The sequence below is a fragment of the Petromyzon marinus genome, unplaced genomic scaffold (assembly GCF_048934315.1).
Source record: "Petromyzon marinus isolate PM22_M1 ecotype Great Lakes invasive population unplaced genomic scaffold, UKy_Petmar_22M1.pri1.0 PM_Scaffold_112, whole genome shotgun sequence".
NCBI lineage: Eukaryota > Metazoa > Chordata > Hyperoartia > Petromyzontiformes > Petromyzontidae > Petromyzon > Petromyzon marinus.
The window spans coordinates 182,774-204,822 of record NW_027423072.1 but is presented as its reverse complement, the minus strand read 5'-3'; the positions used below and the strand labels follow the sequence as shown (position 1 = coordinate 204,822).

At 52.7% G+C, this 22,049-nt stretch overlaps 1 protein-coding gene across 2 annotated transcripts in view; it reads right to left on the bottom strand.

Moving 5' to 3' along the window:
* Nucleotides 1–22,049, bottom strand: part of LOC116958410 (proline dehydrogenase 1, mitochondrial-like) — a 100,200-nt gene that overhangs the window by 56,853 nt on the left and 21,298 nt on the right. For both annotated transcript variants that reach the window (XM_076063408.1, XM_076063407.1), the window contains exons 5-7: nucleotides 13,999–14,033; nucleotides 12,928–13,074; nucleotides 9,532–9,596 (exon numbers count right to left, since the gene is read on the bottom strand). In XM_076063408.1, coding sequence (XP_075919523.1) covers nucleotides 9,532–9,596; nucleotides 12,928–13,074; nucleotides 13,999–14,033 — 247 coding nt within the window. The remainder of the gene's footprint in view (nucleotides 1–9,531; nucleotides 9,597–12,927; nucleotides 13,075–13,998; nucleotides 14,034–22,049) is intronic.

Here is a 22,049-nt window from a genome sequence, read left to right as displayed (position 1 = left end):
TGAGTGGGTGGATGGGTCAGTGAGTGGGTGGATGGGTGAGTGGGTGGATGGGTGAGTGGGTGGGTGGATGGGTGGATGGGTGAGTGGGTGGGTAGGTGAGTGGGTGGATGGGTGAGTGGGTGGATGGGTGAGTGGATGGGTGAGTGGGTGGATGAGTGAGTGGGTGGGTGGATGGGTGAGTGGGTGGATGAGTGAGTGGGTGGATGAGTGAGTGGGTGGGTGGATGGGTGGGTGGATGGGTGATTGGATGGGTGGGTGAGTGGGTGGGTGAGTGGGTGGGTGGATGAGTGAGTGGGTGGGTGGATGGGTGAGCGGGTGGGTGGATGGGTGAGCGGGTGGGTGGATGGGTGAGTGGGTGGGTGGATGGGTGAGTGGGTGGATGGGTGCGTGGGTGGGTGGGTGAGTGGGGGGATGGGTGAGTGGGTGGATGGGTGAGTGGGTGGATGGATGAGTGGGTGGGTGGATGGGTGAGTGGGTGGATGAGTGAGTGGGTGGGTGGATGAGCGAGTGGGTGGATGGGTGAGCGGGTGGGTGGATGAGTGGGTGGATGGGTGAGTGGGTGGGTGACTGGGTGGGTGGGTGAGTGGATGGATGAGTGAGTGGGTGGGTGGATGGGTGGATGGGTGGATGGGTGGGTGGGTGAGTGGGTGGGTGGATGAGTGGGTGAGTGGGTGGATGGGTCAGTGAGTGGGTGGATGGGTGAGTGGGTGGATGGGTGAGTGGGTGGGTGACTGGGTGGGTGGGTGAGTGGATGGATGAGTGAGTGGGTGGGTGGGTGGATGGGTGGGTGGGTGAGTGGGTGGGTGGATGGGTGAGTGGGTGAGTGGGTGGATGGGTGAGTGGGTGGATGGGTGAGTGGGTGGGTGGATGAGTGAGTGGGTGAGTGAGTGGCTGGATGGGTGAGTAGAGTGTGTAGATGGGTGGGTGAGTGAGTGGCTGGATGAGTGAGTAGAGTGAGTGGGATTAATCCGCCATTTTGAATAAGCAATAGTCACAATATACACATAGCGGGGGGGGGGGGGGGTAAAGCGCGTAGCCCCCCTCTTTGATCCCTTCGCTAAAGTCACGCGGGTAGGAAAAAAAAACCAAAATCTGTCGTCGCGTTTCGACCGTAAAGGCCAGCAGCCGCCATGAGGCGGGACAAGCGGGGGTACAGCCCCGCGAGACGATTGCCTAACGCGGGGCCTGACCCCTTGAACAAGGGGCCTGAGGCGCGCGCAGGTTCACGCCGTCTGGAAGTATCCAGCAGCATCCCAACTGCATCGCCGCTGAGCGCGTGCGCGCGTGTGGGGGTGGGGTGAAGTGGGGGTGGGGTGGGGGTGGGGTGGGAGTGGGGTGGGGGTGGGGTGAGGTGGGGGTAGCGTGGGGGTGGGGGTGGGGTGGGGGTGGGGGTGGGGTGGGGGTGGGGGTGGGGTGGGGGTGGGGGTGGGGTGGGGGTGGGGGTGGGGTGGGGGTGGGGGTGGGGTGGGGGTGGGGGTGGGGTGGGGGTGGGGGTGGGGTGGGGGTGGGGGTGGGGGGTCTGAACAAAGCCTGAGGCACGCGTGCGTTGAGAGTGCCCTGCTGTGCGACGATGATGACGATGATCACGATGATGACGATGATCATGATGATGACGATGATGATGCTGCTGATGCTTGCCCCAAGGCATGAACAACAACCGCTTGTTCCTAGCTGGCACGTGATGCAAACACAATGCAGCGTAGGAGAACACACGGACTGTGGTTCTTGGGATCTGCGTTTGCAATTCCCAACTTTACTCCTGTCGATTCCAAACGCGTAGTTACAGAGTGCAGACTAAACGTGGGGGGTGGCTTTAAAAGTTGTAAAATCTCCTGTAGACGCCACTGGTTCTTCACATTCTGTAGATACCACTGGTTCTTAACGTTCTGCAGACGTAGATGCCACTGGTTCTTCACGTTCTGTAGATGTAGATGCCACTGGTTCTTCACGTTCTGTAGATGTAGATGTCACTGGTTCTTCACGTTCTGCAGACGTAGATGCCACTGGTTCTTTATGTTCTGTAGATGCCACTGGTTCTTCACGTTCTGTAGATGTAGACGCCACTGGTTCTTCACGTTCTGTAGACGCCACTGGTTCTTCACGTTCAGCAGATGTAGATGTCACTGGTTCTTCGCGTTGTGCAGATGTAGATGCCACTGGTTCTTCACGTTCAGCAGATGTAGATGCCACTGGTTCTTCACGTTCTGTAGATGCCACTGGTTCTTCACGTTCTGTAGATGTAGATGTCACTGGTTCTTCACGTTCTGTAGATGTAGATGCCACTGGTTCTTCGCGTTGTGCAGATGTAGATTCCACTGGTTCTTCACGTTCTGTAGATGCCACTGGTTCTTCACGTTCTGTAGATGTAGATGCCACTGGTTCTTCACGTTCTGTAGATGTAGATGTCACTGGTTCTTCACGTTCTGTAGATGTAGATGTCACTGGTTCTTCACGTTCTGTAGATGTAGATGCCACTGGTTCTTCACGTTCTGTAGATGCCACTGGTTCTTCACGTTCTGTAGATGCCACTGGTTCTTCATGTTCTGTAGATGTAGACGCCACTGGTTCTTCACGTTCTGTAGATGCCACTGGTTCTTCACGTTCTGTAGATGCCACTGGTTCTTCATGTTCTGTAGATGTAGATGCCACTGGTTCTTCACGTTCTGTAGATGCCACTGGTTCTTCACGTTCTGTAGATGCCACTGGTTCTTCATGTTCTGTAGATGTAGATGCCACTGGTTCTTCACATTCTACAGATGTAGATGCCACTGGTTCTTCACGTTCTGTAGATGTAGATGCCACTGGTTCTTCACCTTCTACAGATGTAGACGCCACTGGTTCTTCACGTTCAGTAGATGTAGACGCCACTGGTTCTTCACCTTCTACAGATGTAGATGCCACTGGTTCTTCACGTTCAGTAGATGTAGACGCCACTGGTTCTTCACGTTCTGTAGATGTAGATGCCACTGGTTCTTCACCTTCTACAGATGTAGACGCCACAAGTTCTTCACGTTCTGTAGACGTAGACGCCACTGGTTCTTCACCTTCTACAGATGTAGACGCCACTGGTTCTTCACGTTCCGTAGACGTAGACGCCACTGGTTCTTCACGTTCTGTAGATGTAGATACCACTGGTTCTTCACGTTCTGCAGATGTAGATGCCACTGGTTCTTCACATTCTGTAGATGTAGACGCCACTGGTTCTTCACGTTCTGCAGATGTAGATGCCACTGGTTCTTCACGTTCTGTAGATGTAGATGCCACTGGTTCTTTATGTTCTGTAGATGCCACTGGTTCTTCACGTTCTGCAGATGTAGACGCCACTGGTTCTTTATGTTCTGTAGACGTAGATGCCACTGGTTCTTCACGTTCTGTAGATGTAGACGCCACTGGTTCTTTATGTTCTGTAGATGTAGACGCCACTGGTTCTTATGGTCTGTAGATGTAGATGCCACTGGTTCTTCACGTTCTGTAAATGCCACTGGTTCTTCACGTTCTGTAAATGCCACTGGTTCTTCACGTTCTGTAAATGCCACTGGTTCTTCACGTTCTGCAGGTGCAGATGCCACTGGTTCTTCACGTTCTGTAGATGTAGATGCCACTGGTTCTTCACATTCTGTAGATGTAGATGCCACTGGTTCTTCACGTTCTGCAGATGTAGATGCTACTGGTTCTTCACATTCTGTAGATGCAGATGCCACTGGTTCTTCACATTCTGCAGATGTAGACGCCACTGGTTCTTCACGTTCAGCAGATGTAGATGCCACTGGTTCTTCACGTTCTGCAGATGTAGATGCCACTGGTTCTTCACGTTCTACAGATGTAGACGCCACTGGTCCTTCACGTTCTACAGATCTAGATGCCACTGGTTCTTCACGTTCTGTAGATGTAGATGCCACTGGTTCTTCACGTTCTGTAGATGTAGATGCCACTGGTTCTTCACGTTCTGTAGATGTAGACGCCACTGGTTCTTCACGTTCTGTAGATGCCACTGGTTCTTCACATTCTGCAGATGTAGACGCCACTGGTTCTTCACGTTCTGCAGATGTAGACGCCACTGGTTCTTCACGTTCTGTAGATGTAGACGCCACTGGTTCTTCACGTTCTGTAAACGCCACTGGTTCTTCACCTTCTACAGATGTAGACGCCACCACCGCCATCTATTGCGCGGGGCAGCTGAACTTACGACTCTCGGTCCGAACGGGCTGCAAGTGACAGGTTTGTTCGTATCTCTTAAAGTTCGTAAGTCGACCGTCCGTACGTACAGGAGTAGCCCCTGTACAATATTTGTTTCTGGCGACACATGGGCCCATTGTTATCGTTCTCAACGCGAGTGGGCACCATCACCTGTCAAGAGTTTGAGAAACGGCGACTCTTAGCAAACTACAGAAGGGTGAGAGAGGTGGGGAGAGAGGTGGGGGAGAGATGGGGGAGGGAGAAGGGAGAGATTTACGCCACCTTTCCCATACAGTAAAGCCAGCCAGATTCTCAAGAGTGGGCGGCTGGGTGGGTAACCGGGGTGGGTGAGTGGGGTGGGCGGGGGTTTGGTGGGTTGAGTAGGCGGACGAGTGGGTGGGTAGGTGGGTGGGTAGGTAGGTGGACGAGTGGGTGGGTAGGTGGGTGGTTGAGTGGGTAGGTAGGTGGGTAGTTGAGTGGGTGGGTGGGTAGGTGGATGGTTGAGTGGGTGGGTATCTGGGTGGTTGAGTGGGTGGGTAGGTAGGTGGACGAGTAGGTGGGTATGTGGGTGGTTGAGTGAGTGGGTAGGTGGGTGGTTGAGTGGGTGGTTGAGTGGGTGGGTAGGTGGGTGGTTGAGTGGGTGGGTGGTTGAGTGGGTGGGTAGGTGGGTGGTTGAGTGGGTGGGTAGGTGGGTGGTTGAGTGGGTGGGTAGGTGGGTGGTTGAGTGGGTGGGTGGTTGAGTGGGTGGGTAGGTGGGTGGGTGAATGGGTGGGTAGGTGGGTGGGTGAATGGGTGGGTAGGTGGGTGGTTGAGTGGGTGGGTAGGTGGGTGGTTGAGTGGGTGGGTAGGTGGGTGGTTGAGTGGGTGGGTAGGTGGGTGAATGGGTGGGTAGGTGGGTGGGTGAATGGGTGGGTAGGTGGGTGGTTGAGTGGGTGGGTAGGTGGGTGGTTGAGTGGGTGGGTAGGTGGGTGGTTGAGTGGGTGGGTAGGTGGGTGGTTGAGTGGGTGGGTAGGTGGGTGGTTGAGTGGGTGGGTAGGTGGGTGGTTGAGTGGGTGGGTGGGTGAGTGGGTGGGTAGGTGGGTGGTTGAGTGGATGGGTAGGTGGGTGGTTGAGTGGGTGGGTAGGTGAATTAGTAGGTGGATGGGTGAGTGAGTGGGTGGATGATGATGGGGTGAGTGGGCAGATGGGTGGGTGGCTGTGAATGGGTAGATGGGTGGGTGGGTGTGAGTGGGTGGGGTGGGTGGATGGGCGAGTGAGTGGGCAGATGGGTGGGTGGCTGTGAATGGGTAGATGGGTGGGTGGGTGCGAGTGGGTGGAGTGGGTGGATGGGCGAGTGGGTGGAGTGGGTGGATGGGCGAGTGGGTGACATGTTTGTGACTGTGGGAGTGAATGGGTAGATGGGTGGGTGGGTGCGAGTGGGTGGAGTGGGTGGATTGGCGAGTGGGTGGGTGGATGGGCGAGTGGGTGACATGTTTGTGACTGTGGGAGTGAGTGAATTAGCATAGCGGTTAACGCGTTGCCCTGTGATGTGAACCCGAGTCACCCCAGATCTATTCCTGCTCACGGCCAACACCAGTGACAGTGACAATCTGAACCGTTCCCGGGCCTCCCCTAGGTCAACTCGGCCTCAAATGAGTACGCGGGGTGGTGTGTAAAAAAAACATTGCCACTAGGGAGACAAAAGCGGCCGGGCGTGTGTGAGTGTGTGAGTGTGTGTTTACGTGAGTGTGTGAGTGTGTATTTACGTAAGTGTGTGAGTGTGTGTTTACGTGAGTGTGTGAGTGTGTGTTTACGTGAGTGTGTGAGTGTGTGTTTACGTGAGTGTGTGAGTGTGTGTTTACGTGAGTGTGTGTTTACGTGAGTGTGTGTGTGTGTGTTACGTGAGTGTGTGAGTGTGTGTTTACGTGAGTGTGTGAGTGTGTGTTTACGTGAGTGTGTGAGTGTGTGTGCGTTTACGTGAGTGTGTGTTTACGTGAGTGTGTGAGTGTGTGTTTACGTGAGTGTGTGAGTGTGTGTTTACGTGAGTGTGTGAGTGTGTGTTTACGTGAGTGTGTGAGTGTGTGTTTACGTGAGTGTGTGAGTGTGTGTTTACGTGAGTGTGTGTTTACGTGAGTGTGTGAGTGTGTGTTTACGTGAGTGTGTGAGTGTGTGTGTGTGTTTACGTGAGTGTGTGTTTACGTGAGTGTGTGAGTGTGTGTTTACGTGAGTGTGTGTTTACGTGAGTGTGTTTACGTGAGTGTGAGTGTGTTTACGTGAGTGTGTGTGTTTACGTGAGTGTGTGTGTTTACGTGAGTGTGTGAGTGTGTGTTTACGTGAGTGTGTGTTTACGTGAGTGTGTGTGTGTTTACGTGAGTGAGTGTGTTTACGTGAGTGTGTGTGTTTACGTGAGTGTGTGAGTGTGTGTTTACGTGAGTGTGTGTTTACGTGAGTGTGTGTTTACGTGAGTGTGTGTGTGTGTTTACGTGAGTGAGTGTGTTTACGTGAGTGTGTGTGTTTACGTGAGTGTGTGTGTTTACGTGAGTGTGTGAGTGTGTGTTTACGTGAGTGTGTGTGTTTACGTGAGTGTGTGAGTGTGTGTTTACGTGAGTGTGTGTGTTTACGTGAGTGTGTGTGAGTGTGTGTTTACGTGAGTGTGAGTTTACGTGAGTGTGAGTTTACGTGAGTGTGTGAGTGTGTGTTTACGTGAGTGTGTGAGTGTGTGTTTACGTGAGTGTGTGTTTACGTGAGTGTGAGTGTGTGTATGTTTACGTGTGAGTATGTTTACGTAAATGAGCGAGTGTGTGTTTTACGTGTGTGTCAGTGTCAGTGTGTGTCAGTGTGTGTCAGTGTGTGTGTGTACGTGTGTGTCAGTGTGTGTGTGTCAGTGTGTGTGTCAGTGTGTGTGGCAGTGTGGCAGTGTGTGTGTGTCAGTGTGTGTGTGTCAGTGTGTGTGTGTCAGTGTGTGTGGCAGTGTGTGTGGCAGTGTGTCAGTGTGTGTGTGTGTCAGTGTGTGTGTGTCAGTGTGTGTGTGTCAGTGTGTGTGTCAGTGTGTGTGTGTCAGTGTGTGTGTGTGTCAGTGTGTGTGTGGCAGTGTGTCAGTGCCCTCCAACAACAACAACGGAGGGCGGAGGAGCGACGCTCAGAGCAACGAGCGGAGCGCCGGGTGGCTAAAGCACAGCAGGTTGGCACAGTAGGGGGCACAGGTGGTGCACCAGCCAGTCGTCTCAGTCAGTCGACCCGTGGCACCTGCTGGGTCTGCCCCGTGACCTCCTGCCAGCGGGCGTTCGACACTTCACGTGGCCTCAGGGTGCACATAGCCTGGCACAAGCGTCGTGGTGACGTCACCGCCACTTAGTGGCGAATGGCGGTTGTTGTTGTTGCGTGTGTGTGTCTGTGTGCGTGTGTGTGTCTGTGTGTGTGCGTGTGTGTCTGTGTGTGTCTGTGTGTGTGTATGCGTGTCTGTGTGTGTGTTAGTACGTGTGCCCCCCTTTGGCCGATTGGCCCAATTGAAGGGCGTTTGCCACGGGCGTTAATTTCTGTGATGACGAGCGGTGGGGTGGGTGGGTGGGTGAATGACTCAGACCGAGAAGTGAAAATAGACACACGCGGATAGACACTCCCACACACACAGACAAAGCTCCCCCAGGTAGCCTCTAGCAGGGCTGGAGGGGCAAGTGCTGCTAGTAGCGAGTAGCAGTACCTATGATGCATACACAAAGATCCCCCTGGTAGCCTCTAGCAGGGCTGTAGGGGCAAGTGCTGTTAGTAGTAGCGAGTAGCACCACCTATGATGCACACACACAGACAAAGCTCCCCCAGGTAGCCTCTAGCAGGGCTGTAGGGGCAAGTGCTGTGAGTAGTAGCGAGTAGCAGCAGATGTGATACTCACACAGACAAAGCTCCCCCAGGTAGCCTCTAGCAGGGCTGTAGGGGCAAGTGCTGCTAATAGCGAGTAGCACCACCTATGATACACACACAGACAAAGCTCCCCCAGGTAGCCTCTAGCAGGGCTGTAGGGGCAAGTGCTGTTAGTAGTAGCAGCAGCAGTGTCTATGTACTACACACACCACACACAGACAAAGCTCCCCCAGGTAGCCTCTAGCAGGGCTGTAGGGGCAAGTGCTGTTGGTAGTAGCGAGTAGCAGCACCTACACACACAGACAAAGCTCCCCCAGGTAGCATCTAGCAGGGCTGTAGGGGCAAGTGCTGTTGGTAGTAGCGAGTAGCAGCACCTACACACACAGACAAAGCTCCCCCAGGTAGCCTCCAGCAGGGCTATAGGGGCAAGTGCTGTTGGTAGTAGCGAGTAGCAGCAGCAGTGTCTATGTACTATACACACTACACACAGACAAAGCTCCCCCAGGTAGCCTCTAGCAGGGCTGTAGGGGCAAGTGCTGTTAGTAGTAGCGAGTAGCAGCAGCGTCTATGAAGGCTACTGGCACTGCGGCTACACACACACAGAGGGGTCAGGTGACCACCACCACCATCACGCCCGACCGCCTTTGTCTCTCCCCCAGGATGGTGATGTTTACTACACCACCACACCAGGTACTAATTTGAGGCCGAGTCGACCTAGGGGAGGTGCTGGTGGCCGTGACATCACTAACCTCTGCACCACCGCTCACCACGCACAACATGAAAACAGTTACGTAACCGGCGCTTGTGCCAGGCTAGGTGCACGTTGAGGCCACGCGCGGTGTCACATTCTCTCTGCTGGCAGGAGGTCACGGGACAGACCGAGATGGTGATGGTGTCGCTGATGATGATGGTGGTAGTGGTGCTGATGATGGTGGTGGTGATGATGGTGATGGTGGTGCTGATGATGGTGGTGCTGATGATGGTGGTGGTGGTGGTGCTGATGATGGTGGTGGTGATGATGGTGATGGTGGTGGTGATGATGGTGATGGTGATGATGGTGATGGTGGTGCTGATGATGGTGGTGCTGATGATGATGGTGGTGATGATGGTGGTGGTGATGATGGTGATGGTGGTGCTGATGATGGCGGTGCTGCTGATGATGGTGTCGCTGATCATGATGATGGTAGTGCTGATGATGGCGGTGCTGCTGATGATGGTAGTGCTGATGATGGTGGTGGTGATGATGGTGATGGTGCTGATGATGATGGTGGTGCTGCTGATGATGATGATGATGGTGGTGGTGCTGCTGCTGCTGGTGGTGCTGATGATGCTGATGATGGTGCTGATGGTGCTGATGATGATGATGGTGCTGATGCTGATGATGGTGCTGATGATGATGATGGTGCTGATGATGATGATGGTGCTGATGATGATGATGGTGCTGATGATGATGGTGCTGCTGCTGATGATGCTGCTGATGGTTGAGTAGTGGAGGAGGCTGCTGCTGTAGGAGCTCACCAGGAACTGAGGGCGTCCCAGAGCCGTCAATTTGATGGCAGCAAAACCATCACCAGACGAATCAGCTACAACATCAACGACATCAACAACAACATCATCATCATCATCAAAACCATCACCAGACGAATCAGCTGCAACATCAACACCACCACCATCATCATCACCAACATCATCATCATCATCAACACCATCATCACCATCAACATCATCAACACCATCACCATCATCACCAGACGAATCAGCTGCAACATCAACACCACCATCAGCATCATCATCAACATCAACAACAACATCATCACCATCAACATCATCAACACCATCACCATCATCACCAGACGAATCAGCTGCAACATCAACACCAGCATCATCATCATCATCAACAACAACATCATCATCAAAACCATCACCAGACGAATCAGCTGCAACATCAACACCAGCATCATCATCATCAACAACAACATCATCATCAAAACCATCACCAGACGCATCAGCTGCAACATCAACATCAACAACATCATCAACATCATCATCATCATCAGCATCATCAACATCATCAACATCATCAACATCATCACCATCATCACCAGACGCATCAGCTGCAACATCAACACCATCATCTTCAACAACATCATCACCATCACCAGCATCATCAACATCAACATCACCACCATCACCAGTCACGTCAGCTGCAACATCAACAACATCAACAACATCATCACCATCACCAGCATCATCAACATCACCACCATCACCAGTCACGTCAGCTGCAACATCAACATCATCATCACCAGCATCATCATCATCATCACCATCATCACCAGACGCATCAGCTGCAACATCAACAACATCATCATCACCAGTCGAGTCAGCTGCTACATCAACACCATCATCATCACCAGCATCATCATCATCATCATCACCAGCATCATCATCATCACCACCATCACCAGACGCGTCAGCTGCAACATCATCAACGTCAACATCACCACCATCATCATCAACATCAACACCATCAACATCACCACCATCATCAACATCAGCATAATCAACATCACCAACATCATCATCACCACCATCACCACCAACAACATCACCACCACCATCACCACCATCAACATCATCATCACCATCACCACCATCACCACCATCAACATCACCACCATCAACATCACCAACATCACCATCATCAACATCACCATCACCAACATCACCACCATCGCCACCATCAACACCATCACCACCATCAACATCACCAACATCAACATCACCAACATCACCAACATCACCACCATCGCCACCATCAACACCATCACCAACATCAACACCATCAACATCACCACCACCATCACCACCATCAATACCATCAACACCACCAACACCAAAAACAACACCACCATCAACATCATCACCACCGTCACCATCATCATCATCAACACCAACACCACCATCATCATCATCACCACAATCAACACCACCACCATCATCACCACCATCAACACCACCACCATCATCACCACCACCATCACCACCACCATCAACATCAGCCTGGCACAAGTGCTGTAATGACGTCAAGGCCACTTAGCGGTGAACGGCGGCGACGGTTGTTGTTGATGTCGATGATGGTCACGGTGGCAATGATGGTGGCCGTGGTGGTGATAATCGTGATGGTGACGATGGTGGTGGTGATGGTGGTAGTGGTAGTGATGGTTGTGATGATGATGGTCGTGGTGATGGTGGTGGTGGTGATGATGATCGCGATGGTGGTGGTCGCGATGATGATGATCGCGATGGTGGTGGTCATGATGATGATGATCGCAATGGTGGTGGTCATGATGATGATGATCGCAATGGTGGTGGTCATGATGATGATCGCAATGGTGGTGGTCATGATGATGATGATCGCAATGGTGGTGGTGATGATGATTGCGATGGTGGTGGTGATGGTGGTGATGATGATCGTGATGGTGGTGGTGATGATCGTGATGGTGATGATCGTGATGATGATCGTGATCGTGATGGTGATGATGATCGTGATAGTGATGATGATCGTGATGGTGATGAGGATCGTGTTTGTGATGGTGATGGTGGTGTTGGTGATGATGGTGGTGGTGTTGGTGATGATGGTGGTGGTGTTGGTGATGATGGTGATGATGGTGGTGTTGGTGATGATGATGGTGGTGGTGGTGATGATCGTGGTGGTGGTGATGATGATCGTGATGGTGGTGATGATGATGATCGTGATGGTGATGATGATCGTGATGGTGGCAGTGATGATGATGATCGTGATGGTGGCGGTGATGATGATGATCGTGATGGTGGCGGTGATGATGATGATCGTGATGGTGATGATGATGATCGTGATGGTGGTGGTGATGATGATGGTGATGATCGTGATGATGGTGATGATCGTGATGGTGGCGATGATGATCGTGATGGTGATCGTGATGGTGGTGATGATGATCGTGATGGTGGTGGTGATGATGATCGTGATGATGATCGTGATGGTGATGATCGTGATGATGATCGTGATGGTGGTGATGATAATGATCGTGATGATGATCGTGATGGTGGTGATGATAATGATCGTGATGGCGGTGATGATGATAATGATCGTGATGGCGGTGATGATGATGATCGTGATGGTGATGATGATGATCGTGATGGTGATGATGATGATCGTGATGGTGGTGATGATGATCGTGATGGTGGTGGTGATGATCGTGATGGTGGTGGTGATGATGATGATCGTGGTGGTGATGATGATGATCGTGATGGTGGTGGTGATGATGATCGTGATCGTGGTGATGATCGTGATGGTGGTGGTGATGATGATGATCGTGATGGTGGTGGTGATGATGATGATGATGATCGTGATCGTGGTGATGATCGTGATGGTGGTGGTGATGATGATGATCGTGATCGTGGTGATGATCGTGATGGTGGTGGTGATGATCGTGATGGTGATGTAGATGATCGTGATGGTGGTGATGATGATCGTGATGGTGGTGATGATGATCGTGGTGGTGGCGGCGATGATGATGATCGTGATGGTGGCGATGATGATGATGATCGTGATGGTGGCGATGATGATGATCGTGATGGTGGCGATGATGATGATCGTGATGATGATGGTGGTGATGGCGATGATGATGATGATCGTGATGGTGGCGATGATGATGATCGTGATGGTGGCGATGATGATGATTGTGATGGTGGCGATGATGATGATGATCGTGATGGTGGTGGTGATGATCGTGGTGGCGATGATGATCGTGATGATGATCGCGATGGTGGTGGTGATGATGATGGTGATGATCGTGATGATGATGGCGATGATGATCGTGATGATCGTGATGATGATCGTGATGATGATGATGGCGTCGGCGAGTGGCTGACCTGCCGCCTCAATGCTCTTGAGGAAGGTGTCCACGTGCTGGTCACAGCGATGTTCGTCCTGGTAGATGTAGGTGCGGGCGCTCACCACCAGCTCACGGCGGTCTCCAAACTCGCGGTGAGCGACAAAGCGCGGCGAGCGGAGAGACGCTGGGACGCAGCCACGGACGTACAGGTCAACATCACCACCAACACCACCACCACCAACACCACCACCATCACCACCACCATCACCATCACCACCACCACCACCATCACCGCTCCTCACCACCAACACCACCACCACCATCACCACCATCACCATCACCACCATCACCGCTCCTCACCACCAACACCACCACCACCACCAACACCACCAACACCACCATCACCGCTCCTCACCGCTCAACACCACCAACATCACCACCAACACCACCAACACCACCACCAACACCACCAACACCATCAACATCACCATCACCACCACCACCATCAACACCACCCCACCCGGGGTACAGCTACCACCACCACCAGCAGCAGCAGCAGCATTATTATCATCACCACTAATCACCGCCACCATCACCACTATCACCACTAATCACCGCCACCATCACCACCACCACCACCATCACCATCACCACCGCCACTACCATCCCCACCACCACCCCACCCACCCACCCCACCCACCACCCCACCCACCACCCCACCCACCACCCCACTCACCACCCACCCACCCCACCCACCCACCACCCCACCACCCCACCCACCACCCCACCCACCCCACCCCACCCACCACCCCACCCACTCACCACCCACTCACCACCCACTCACCATCCACTCACCACCCACCCACCACCCACCCACCACCCACCCACCCACCACCCACCCACCCACCACCCACCCACTCACCACCCCACCCACCACCCCACCCACCACCCCACTCACCACCCCCACTCACCACCCCACCCACCACCCCACTCACCACCCCCACTCACCACCGCCACCCACCACCCCCACCCACCTACCACCCCACCCACCACCCCCACCCACCCACCACCCCACTCACCACCCCACCCACCCCCCCACCCACGTTACCTGTGCGTTCTGTCTCAGCCTGCGATGAACAAGAGCTGTGGGTGAGTGACACAGGGGGGGGAGGGGGTGGACAGAGAGGGGGGGGTGGACACGGGGTGGGGGGTGTACACAGGGGAGGGGGGTGGACAGAGAGGGGGGTGGACACGTGAAGGGGGAGGGGCGTAGGGGTGGCGAGTGAGTGAGTGAATCGTCGCATTAGGAAGCAGAATGAACACCACCCCCGCACAACCAATCATCCCCAGGGTTGACCCGGGGGAGATAAAGGTGGCAGGGCGTGGTGGTGCTGGTAGCCACCCACACTCTCTCTGTGTGTGTGTGCCACAGTGCCGGTAGCCTTCACAGGTGCTGCTGCTACTCGCTACTAACAGCAGCACTTGCCCCTATAGTCTGTTACAGGCTGTGTCCGTGGTATAGATTGTGTGTGATTGGCACAGGCTGTGTATGTGTGTGTACAGTGAGGGAAATAAGTATTTGATCCCCTGCTGATTTTGTACGTTTGCCCACTGACAAAGAAGTGATCAGTCTATAATTTTAATGGTAGGTTTATTTGAACAGTGAGAGACAGAATAGCAACAAAACTCCAGAAAAACGCGCGTCAATAATGTTATAAATTGATTTGCATTTTAATAGGGGGAAATAAGTATTTGACCCCCTCTGCAAAACATGACTTAGTACTTGGTGTGCAAAACCCTTGTTGGCAATCACAGAGGTCAGACGTTTCTTGTAGTTGGCCACCAGGTTTGCACACATCTCAGGAGGGATTTTGTCCCACTCCTCTTTGCAGATCTTCTCCAAGTCATTAAGGTTTCGAGGCTGACGTTTGGCAACTCGAACCTTCAGCTCCCTCCACAGATTTCCTACGGGATTAAGGTACTGGAGACTGGCTAGGCCACTCCAGGACCTTAATGTGCTTCTTCTTGAGCCACTCCTTGGTTGCCTTGGCCGTGTGTTTTGAGTCATTGTCATGCTGGAATACCCATCCACGACCAATTTTCAATGCCCTGGCTGAGGGAAGGAGGTTCTCACCCAAGATTTGACGGTACATGGCCCCGTCCATCGTCCCTTTGATGCGGTGAAGTTGTCGTGTCCCCTTAGCAGAAAAACACCCCCAAAGCACAATGTTTCCACCTCCATGTTTGACGGTGGGGATGGTGTTCTTGGGGTCATAGGCAGCATTCCTCCTCCTCCAAACACGGCGAATTGAGTTGATGCCAAAGAGCTCCATTTTGGTCTCATACACGTTATGTATGCCGATGATCTGGTAATTGCCGCTCATTCAGAGGAGGAGTTGGAGACGCTGCTGCTGAGACTGGAGCGTGCCACTAAGAGGTGGGGCCTTACCATCAGCCCCACCAAAACTAATCACCTGCCTGGGTATTTTGTACCATCGGACACTCCACCCCCACAACTCCCAATTTATGATAGGCCAGTTGTGGAGAGAGTGGAGAGTTTCCCATACCTGGGCAGTGTGCTCATGACCGGCTCCAGTTTAACAGCAGAGGTCTCACTCCGAATCAGTCGAGCGGCAATATCTTTTCATCGGTTGCGTAACGCTGTGTGGAAGCTACCTGGTCTGTCGCTCCACACTAAGCTTCAGGTCTTCTCGGCCACGATCATTCCCTCCCTTCTCTACGCTTGCGAAACGTGGACCCCCCCTAATGGAGCATCTTCGCCGGTTAGAAACATTTAGGCTGGCCTGCCTACGATCCATCCTGGGTTTAACCTGCAGGCTGGATTGTGTGAGGAGCTCACAAATCCTTGAAAGATCTGGACAAAGTTGCATCGGCGAGCTCCTCCGGCGGGCAAGGCTGCGATGGCTGGGTCATGTAGCCCGCATGCCCAGCCACCGCATGCCGAAACAGCTTTTGTTCAGCCGGATTGAGGGCACTAAACGGGCGCGGCACGAGCTAGAGAAGAGATGGAGTGATGTGGTACAGGAGGACGTGGAGCTGAGTGGACTTGCCGATGACCGCTACCAGCGGTGTCAAGATCGGCCTCTGTGGAGGAGGCTCGTGAAGGACGCTGCTGGGCAGTTGGAGGCAGTCGCCCTCCAACAACAACGGAGGGCGGAGGAGTGACGCCCACAACAACGAGCGGAGCGCCGGGTGGCTAAAGCACAGCAAGTTGGCACAGTAGGGGGCACAGGTGGTGCATCAGCCAGTCATCTCAGTCAGTCGACCCGTGGCACCTGGGTCTGCCCCGTGACCTCCTGCCAGCGGGCGTTCGACACTTCACGTGGCGGCCTCAAGGTGCACCTAGCCTGGCGCAGGCGACGTCGTGGTGACGTCACCGCCACTCGGTGGCGGTTGATGTTGTTGTTGTTGGGAGCGGTGGCGCCGCGATTAGCGAACAGCGGCGGCGAACCCGGCGAGAGGCCAGGGTTCGATTCCCGCTCACAGCCACCAACACCGGCAATGAGGGCCGTCTGAACCGCTCCTTGGCCTCCCCCAGGTAGACTCGGGCTTCGAATGAGTAGCCGGTGTAGCGGTGTGTAGTAGCAGCAGTACAAAAATCGCCACTCGGGGGAGACAAAGGCGGCCAGGCGTGGTGGTGGTGGTGGTGGTGCTGGCCACCCATCCACTCACCCACTCACCCAACCACTTGTTCACCCATCCGCTCACTCATCCACTCGCCCACACACCAACCCACCAACCCATCCACTCACCCATCCAATTCTTCACTCACCAACCCACCCACCCACCCACTCACCCACCCACTCACCCACCCACTCACCCACCCACTCACCCACCCACTCACCCACCCACTCACCCACCCACTCACCCACCCACTCACCCACCCACTCACCCACCCACTCACCCACCCACCCACTCACCCACTCACCAACCAGGGACGTGGGGTCAAGGGGAGGCAGAGGGTCACCTGTCATCCTCCAATGAAAACAGCTGTTGCGAAAAGTAAAAAAATAAATAATAATCAAATAAAATCAATATTAATATTTTTTTCCACCGATCTGTGTTATAAATGACATTTCTGTACGATTCCAATAAAAAATTTTACTACACGCTTTTATTTAACTCGCTGTCTGTCTGTTGTTGTTGAGTGTAGCGGTGTAAACATCGCCACTCGGGGGAGACAAAGGCGGCCGGGCGTGGTGGTGGTGGTGCTGGCCACCCACCCACCCACCCTCTCTCTCTCTGTGTGTGTGTGTAGCCACAGTGCCGGTAGCCTTCATTGACAATCCAGCGGACTCGCTACCGACAGAAACCTGTCCCAAGCGTCTGCCAAGGCTGTACCGGGTGGGGGTGGTGGTGGTGGTGGTGATCTTTTGTCTGCACGGCTCTCGCTGCTGTCGCTTGCGTGCATAGAGAGAAGCTCCCCCCCCCCTACCCATTGGAACAGAGCGAACAAGTTTCCCTACCTGCTGTGCATTGTGCTTATTGTGAGCGGGTGTAAGGCAACAGAAGGGCTGGCTCCTCACTCACTCGCTCACTCTCGCACGTGCCGAGTTATCCTTTAATGGGCTCGCGCAAACGCTACGCGGAAGCTTCGGTTATTTTGTTCGAGCTGCTATTTTTTTGTTGTTGTTGTTCTGTTACCCAGTGGACGTCAAAGCCAAGCCCGACGGACTGCTGCTGCTGCTGTTGCTGCTGCTGTGAAGCTGCTTATTCAGAAGCTCGCTGGCCATCACAGACGATATAGCAGTTCGACCGGACGGCTTCTTCACGTGGTGGGAATTATCACAGCCGCACAGATCCCCCACGGGCTGTAACAACTCAAACGCAACTATTATCACACGTAATTCTTGGTTCAATGAAATTATAAAAATATATATTTTTGTGATTTTTTTTTTATAAAATAATAAGATATTTTTAAATATTTTTATTATTTTAATCAAATATATTTTTATTTTAATAAAATGTATTTTTATTATTTTAATAAAATTATAAAAAAATATATTTTTATTATTTTATTGTTTCCCTTCTACGTGGTGGTGACTTTACCGAAAGAACCAAGAATATTAATTTTATTGTTTTATATTTTTATTATTTTATTGTTTCCCTTCTACGTGGTGGTGACTTTACCGAAAGAACCAAGAATAATAATTCTATTGTTTTATATTTTTATTATTTTATTGTTTCCCTTCTACGTGGCAGTGACTTTACCGAAAGAACCAAGAATAATAATTTTATTGTTTTATATTTTTATTATTTTATTGTTTCCCTTCTACATGGCGACTTTACCTAAAGAACCAAGAATAATAATTTTATTGTTTTACAATAATTCTATTGTTTTATATTTTTATTATTTTATTGTTTTCCTTCTACGTGGTGGTGACTTTACCGAAAGAACCAAGAATAATAATTTTATTGTTTTATATTTTTATTATTTTATTGTTTCCCTTCTAACGTGGTGGTGACTTTACCGAAAGAACCAAGAATTTATTGTTTTATATTTTTATTATTTTATTGTTTCCCTTCTACGTGGCGGTGACTTTACCGAAAGAACCAAGAATAATAATTTTATTGTTTTATATTTTTATTATTTTATTGTTTCCCTTCTACGTGGTGGTGACTTTACCAAAAGAACCAAGAATAATAATTTTATTGTTTTATATTTTTATTATTTTATTGTTTCCCTTCTACGCGGTGGTGACTTTACCAAAAGATCCAAGACTATGAATCCCTGCAGTCACGAAAGTTTTTAATCAAAAATTTATTTTTACACGCTTTCATCTAAATCACTCTGTCTGTTGTTGTTGTTGTTGATGTATCCTCAAATCTTGTAACTCAATTTCAACACACTTCCCAATGCGGTATCGACTGAAAACTCGGTATACCTATGTCACGCTGATGACAATACTACATTCTATTAGCCCACTTCCCAATGCGGTATCGACTGAAAACTCGGTATACCTATGTCACGCTGATGACAATACTACATTCTATTAGCCCACTTCCCAATGCGGTATCGACTGAAAACTCGGTATACCTATGTCACGCTGATGACAATACTACATTCTATTAGCCCACTTCCCAATGCGGTATCGACTGAAAACTCGGTACGCTTATGTCACGCCGATGACAATAACTACTACATTCTATCATTAAAAATACATATTTTTAAAACGTTCACTCTTTTACACGTTACGTTTGGGCTTGGCTTGGGCCCTAATCGTCCACGCGCAAGTGACGCTGGCTGTAATTGACCACGGTCGACCCCCTTACGCTGTGTGGCCAAGCCTCGGGGCCCACTGATTTGGAAGTCGTGGAGTTATTCCATTAACAGCACGGTACATTTCCTGAAAGCGTGGTGCCAGGAGCCCAACGAACTGCTGCTGAGGCTTTTTCAGAAGCTACCTGGCCCACCGCACATCGATGAGAGAGAGAGAGAGAGACGCAGACTCCAAATTATACAGCAGCAGCAGCAGAAGGCGTCGTCAGGGTCGGGATGGAACCCACGACCTCCTGTATACCAGGCGAGGTAGTCAACATCTCCTAGCCACCGTGATGATGATGATGATGAGAGAGAGACGCGCAGACTCCAAATTATACAGCAGCAGCAGAAGGCGTCGTCAGGGTCGGGATCGAACCCACGACCTCCTGTATACCAGGCGAGGTAGTCAACATCTCTTGGTTACCAAATATACAGCAGCAGTAGCAGGCATGGTCAGGGTCACGGGATCGAACCCACGACCTCCCGCGTACCGGGCGAGGTAGTCAACATCTCTTAGTTACCAAATATACAGCGGCAGGCATCAGGGTTGGCATCGAACCCACGATCTCCTGCGTACCGGGCGAGGTAGTCAACATCTCTTGGTTACCAAATATGCAGCAGCAGCAGGCATCGTCAGGGTCAGGATGGGACCCACGACCTCCTGCGTACCGGGCGAGGTAGTCAACATCTCTTGGTTACCAAATATACAGTGGCAGGCATTGTCAGGGTCGGGATCGAACCCACGACCTCCTGCGTACCAGGCGAGGTAGTCAACATCTCCTGAATACCAAATATACAGCGGCAGTAGCAGGCATTGCCTGGAATCGAACCCACGACCTCCTGCGTACCGGGCGAGGTAGTCAACATCTCCTAGCCACCGTGATGATGATGAGAGAGAGACGCAGACTCCAAATTATACAGCAGCAGCAGCAGGCATTGCCAGGGTCGGGATGGAACCCACGACCTCCTGCGTACCGGGCGAGGTAGTCAACATCTCTTGATTACTAAATATACAGCAGCAGGCATCGTCAGGGTCACGGGATGGAACCCACGACCTCCTGTATACCAGGCGAGGTAGTCAACATCTCCTAGCCACCGTGATGAAGATGAGAGAGAGAGATGCGCAGACTCCAAATTATACAGCAGCAGTAGCAGGCATTGCCAGGGTCGGGATCGAACCCACGACCTCCTGCGTACCAAGCGAGGTAGTCAACATCTCTTGATTACTAAATTACAGCAGCAGGCATCGTCAGGGTCACGGGATGGAACCCACGACCTCCTGTATACCAGGCGAGGTAGTCAACATCTCCTAGCCACCGTGATGATGATGAGAGAGAGACGCGCAGACTCCAAATTATACAGCAGCAGTAGCAGGCATGGTCAGGGTCACGGGATGGAACCCACGACCTCCTGCGTACCGGGCGAGGTAGTCAACATCTCCTAGCCACCGTGAAGGGTTCACAGTCAATGCCCTCCCTTCACCTACGCTTGGACGCGCGCCCGCCCCTCCTCTCTCTCTAATGGAATGAGCGCGCAGCGCTGGTCATGAACATTCAGGCTGGCCCTGCCAGCGATGAATTTCTGGGTTTGACCTGCAGGCTGGAGCTCAAGAGTGAGGCGCTCACAAACCCTTCAGGTATCTGCGCTGTAACACATTCCTATCGGCGAGCGTCTCCGGCGGGTGACGCCGCGTTGGCTGAGTCACGGGGCTTGCCGTGCATGACCACGGCTCGCCCCAAGCAGCTTCTGATTGGCCGGAGAGAGTGGGGGGGGGGATAAACGGGCGCAGCACGGGCTGGAAAAGAGGTGGAGTGGGTGGGTGAGTGAGTCGGTGGGTGGGTGAGTGGGTGAGTGGGTGGGTGAGTGAGTGGGTGGGTGGGTGAGTGGGTGAGTGAGTGAGTGGGTGGGTGAGTGGGTGGGTGGGTGAGTGGGTGAGTGAGTGAGTGGGTGGGTGAGTGGGTGGGTGGGTGGGTGAGTGAGTGGGTGGGTGGGTGAGTGAGTGGGTGGGTGAGTGAGTGAGTGGGTGGGTGGGTGAGTGAGTGGGTGGATGGGTGAGTGGGTGGGTGGATGGGTGAGTGGGTGGGTGGATGGGTGGGTGAGTGGGTGGGTGGGTGAGTGGGTGGGTGAGTTGGTGGGCGAGTGAGTGGGTGGGTGGGTGAGTGGGTGAGTGAGTGGGTAGGTGGGTGAGTGAGTGGGTGAGTGAGTGGGTGAGTGAGTGGGTGAGTGAGTGAGTGGGTGGGTGGGTGAGTGGGTGGGTGGATGAGTGGGTGGGTGAGTTGGTGGGTGGGTGGGTGAGTTGGTGGGTGGGTGGGTGGGTGGGAGGGTGAGTTGGTGAGTGGGTGGGTGGGTGAGTGGGTGAGTGGGTGGGTGAGTGGGTGGGTGAGTGGGTGAGTGGGTGGGTGGGTGGGTGAGTGAGTGAGTGGGTGGGTGAGTGAGTGGGTGGGTGGGTGAGTAGATGGGTGTCTCTCCCCCAACCCAGTGTCTCACCCCAACAACCCACGTGTCCCACCCCAACAACCCACGTGTCTCACCCCAACAACCCACGTGTCTCACCCCAACAACCCACGTGTCTCACCCCAACAACCCACGTGTCTCTCCCCCCAACAACCCACGTGTCTCTCCCCCCAACAACCCACGTGTCTCTCCCCCCACCAACCCACGTGTCTCTCCCCAACAACCCACGTGTCTCTCCCCCCACCAACCCACGTGTCTCACCCCACCAACCCACGTGTCTCACCCCACCTACCCACGTGTCTCTCCCCACACCTACCCACGTGTCTCTCCACCCACCAACCCACGTGTCTCTCCCCCCACCAACCCACGTGTCTCACCACAACCCACGTGTGTCTCTCCCCACCAACCCACGTGTGTCACCC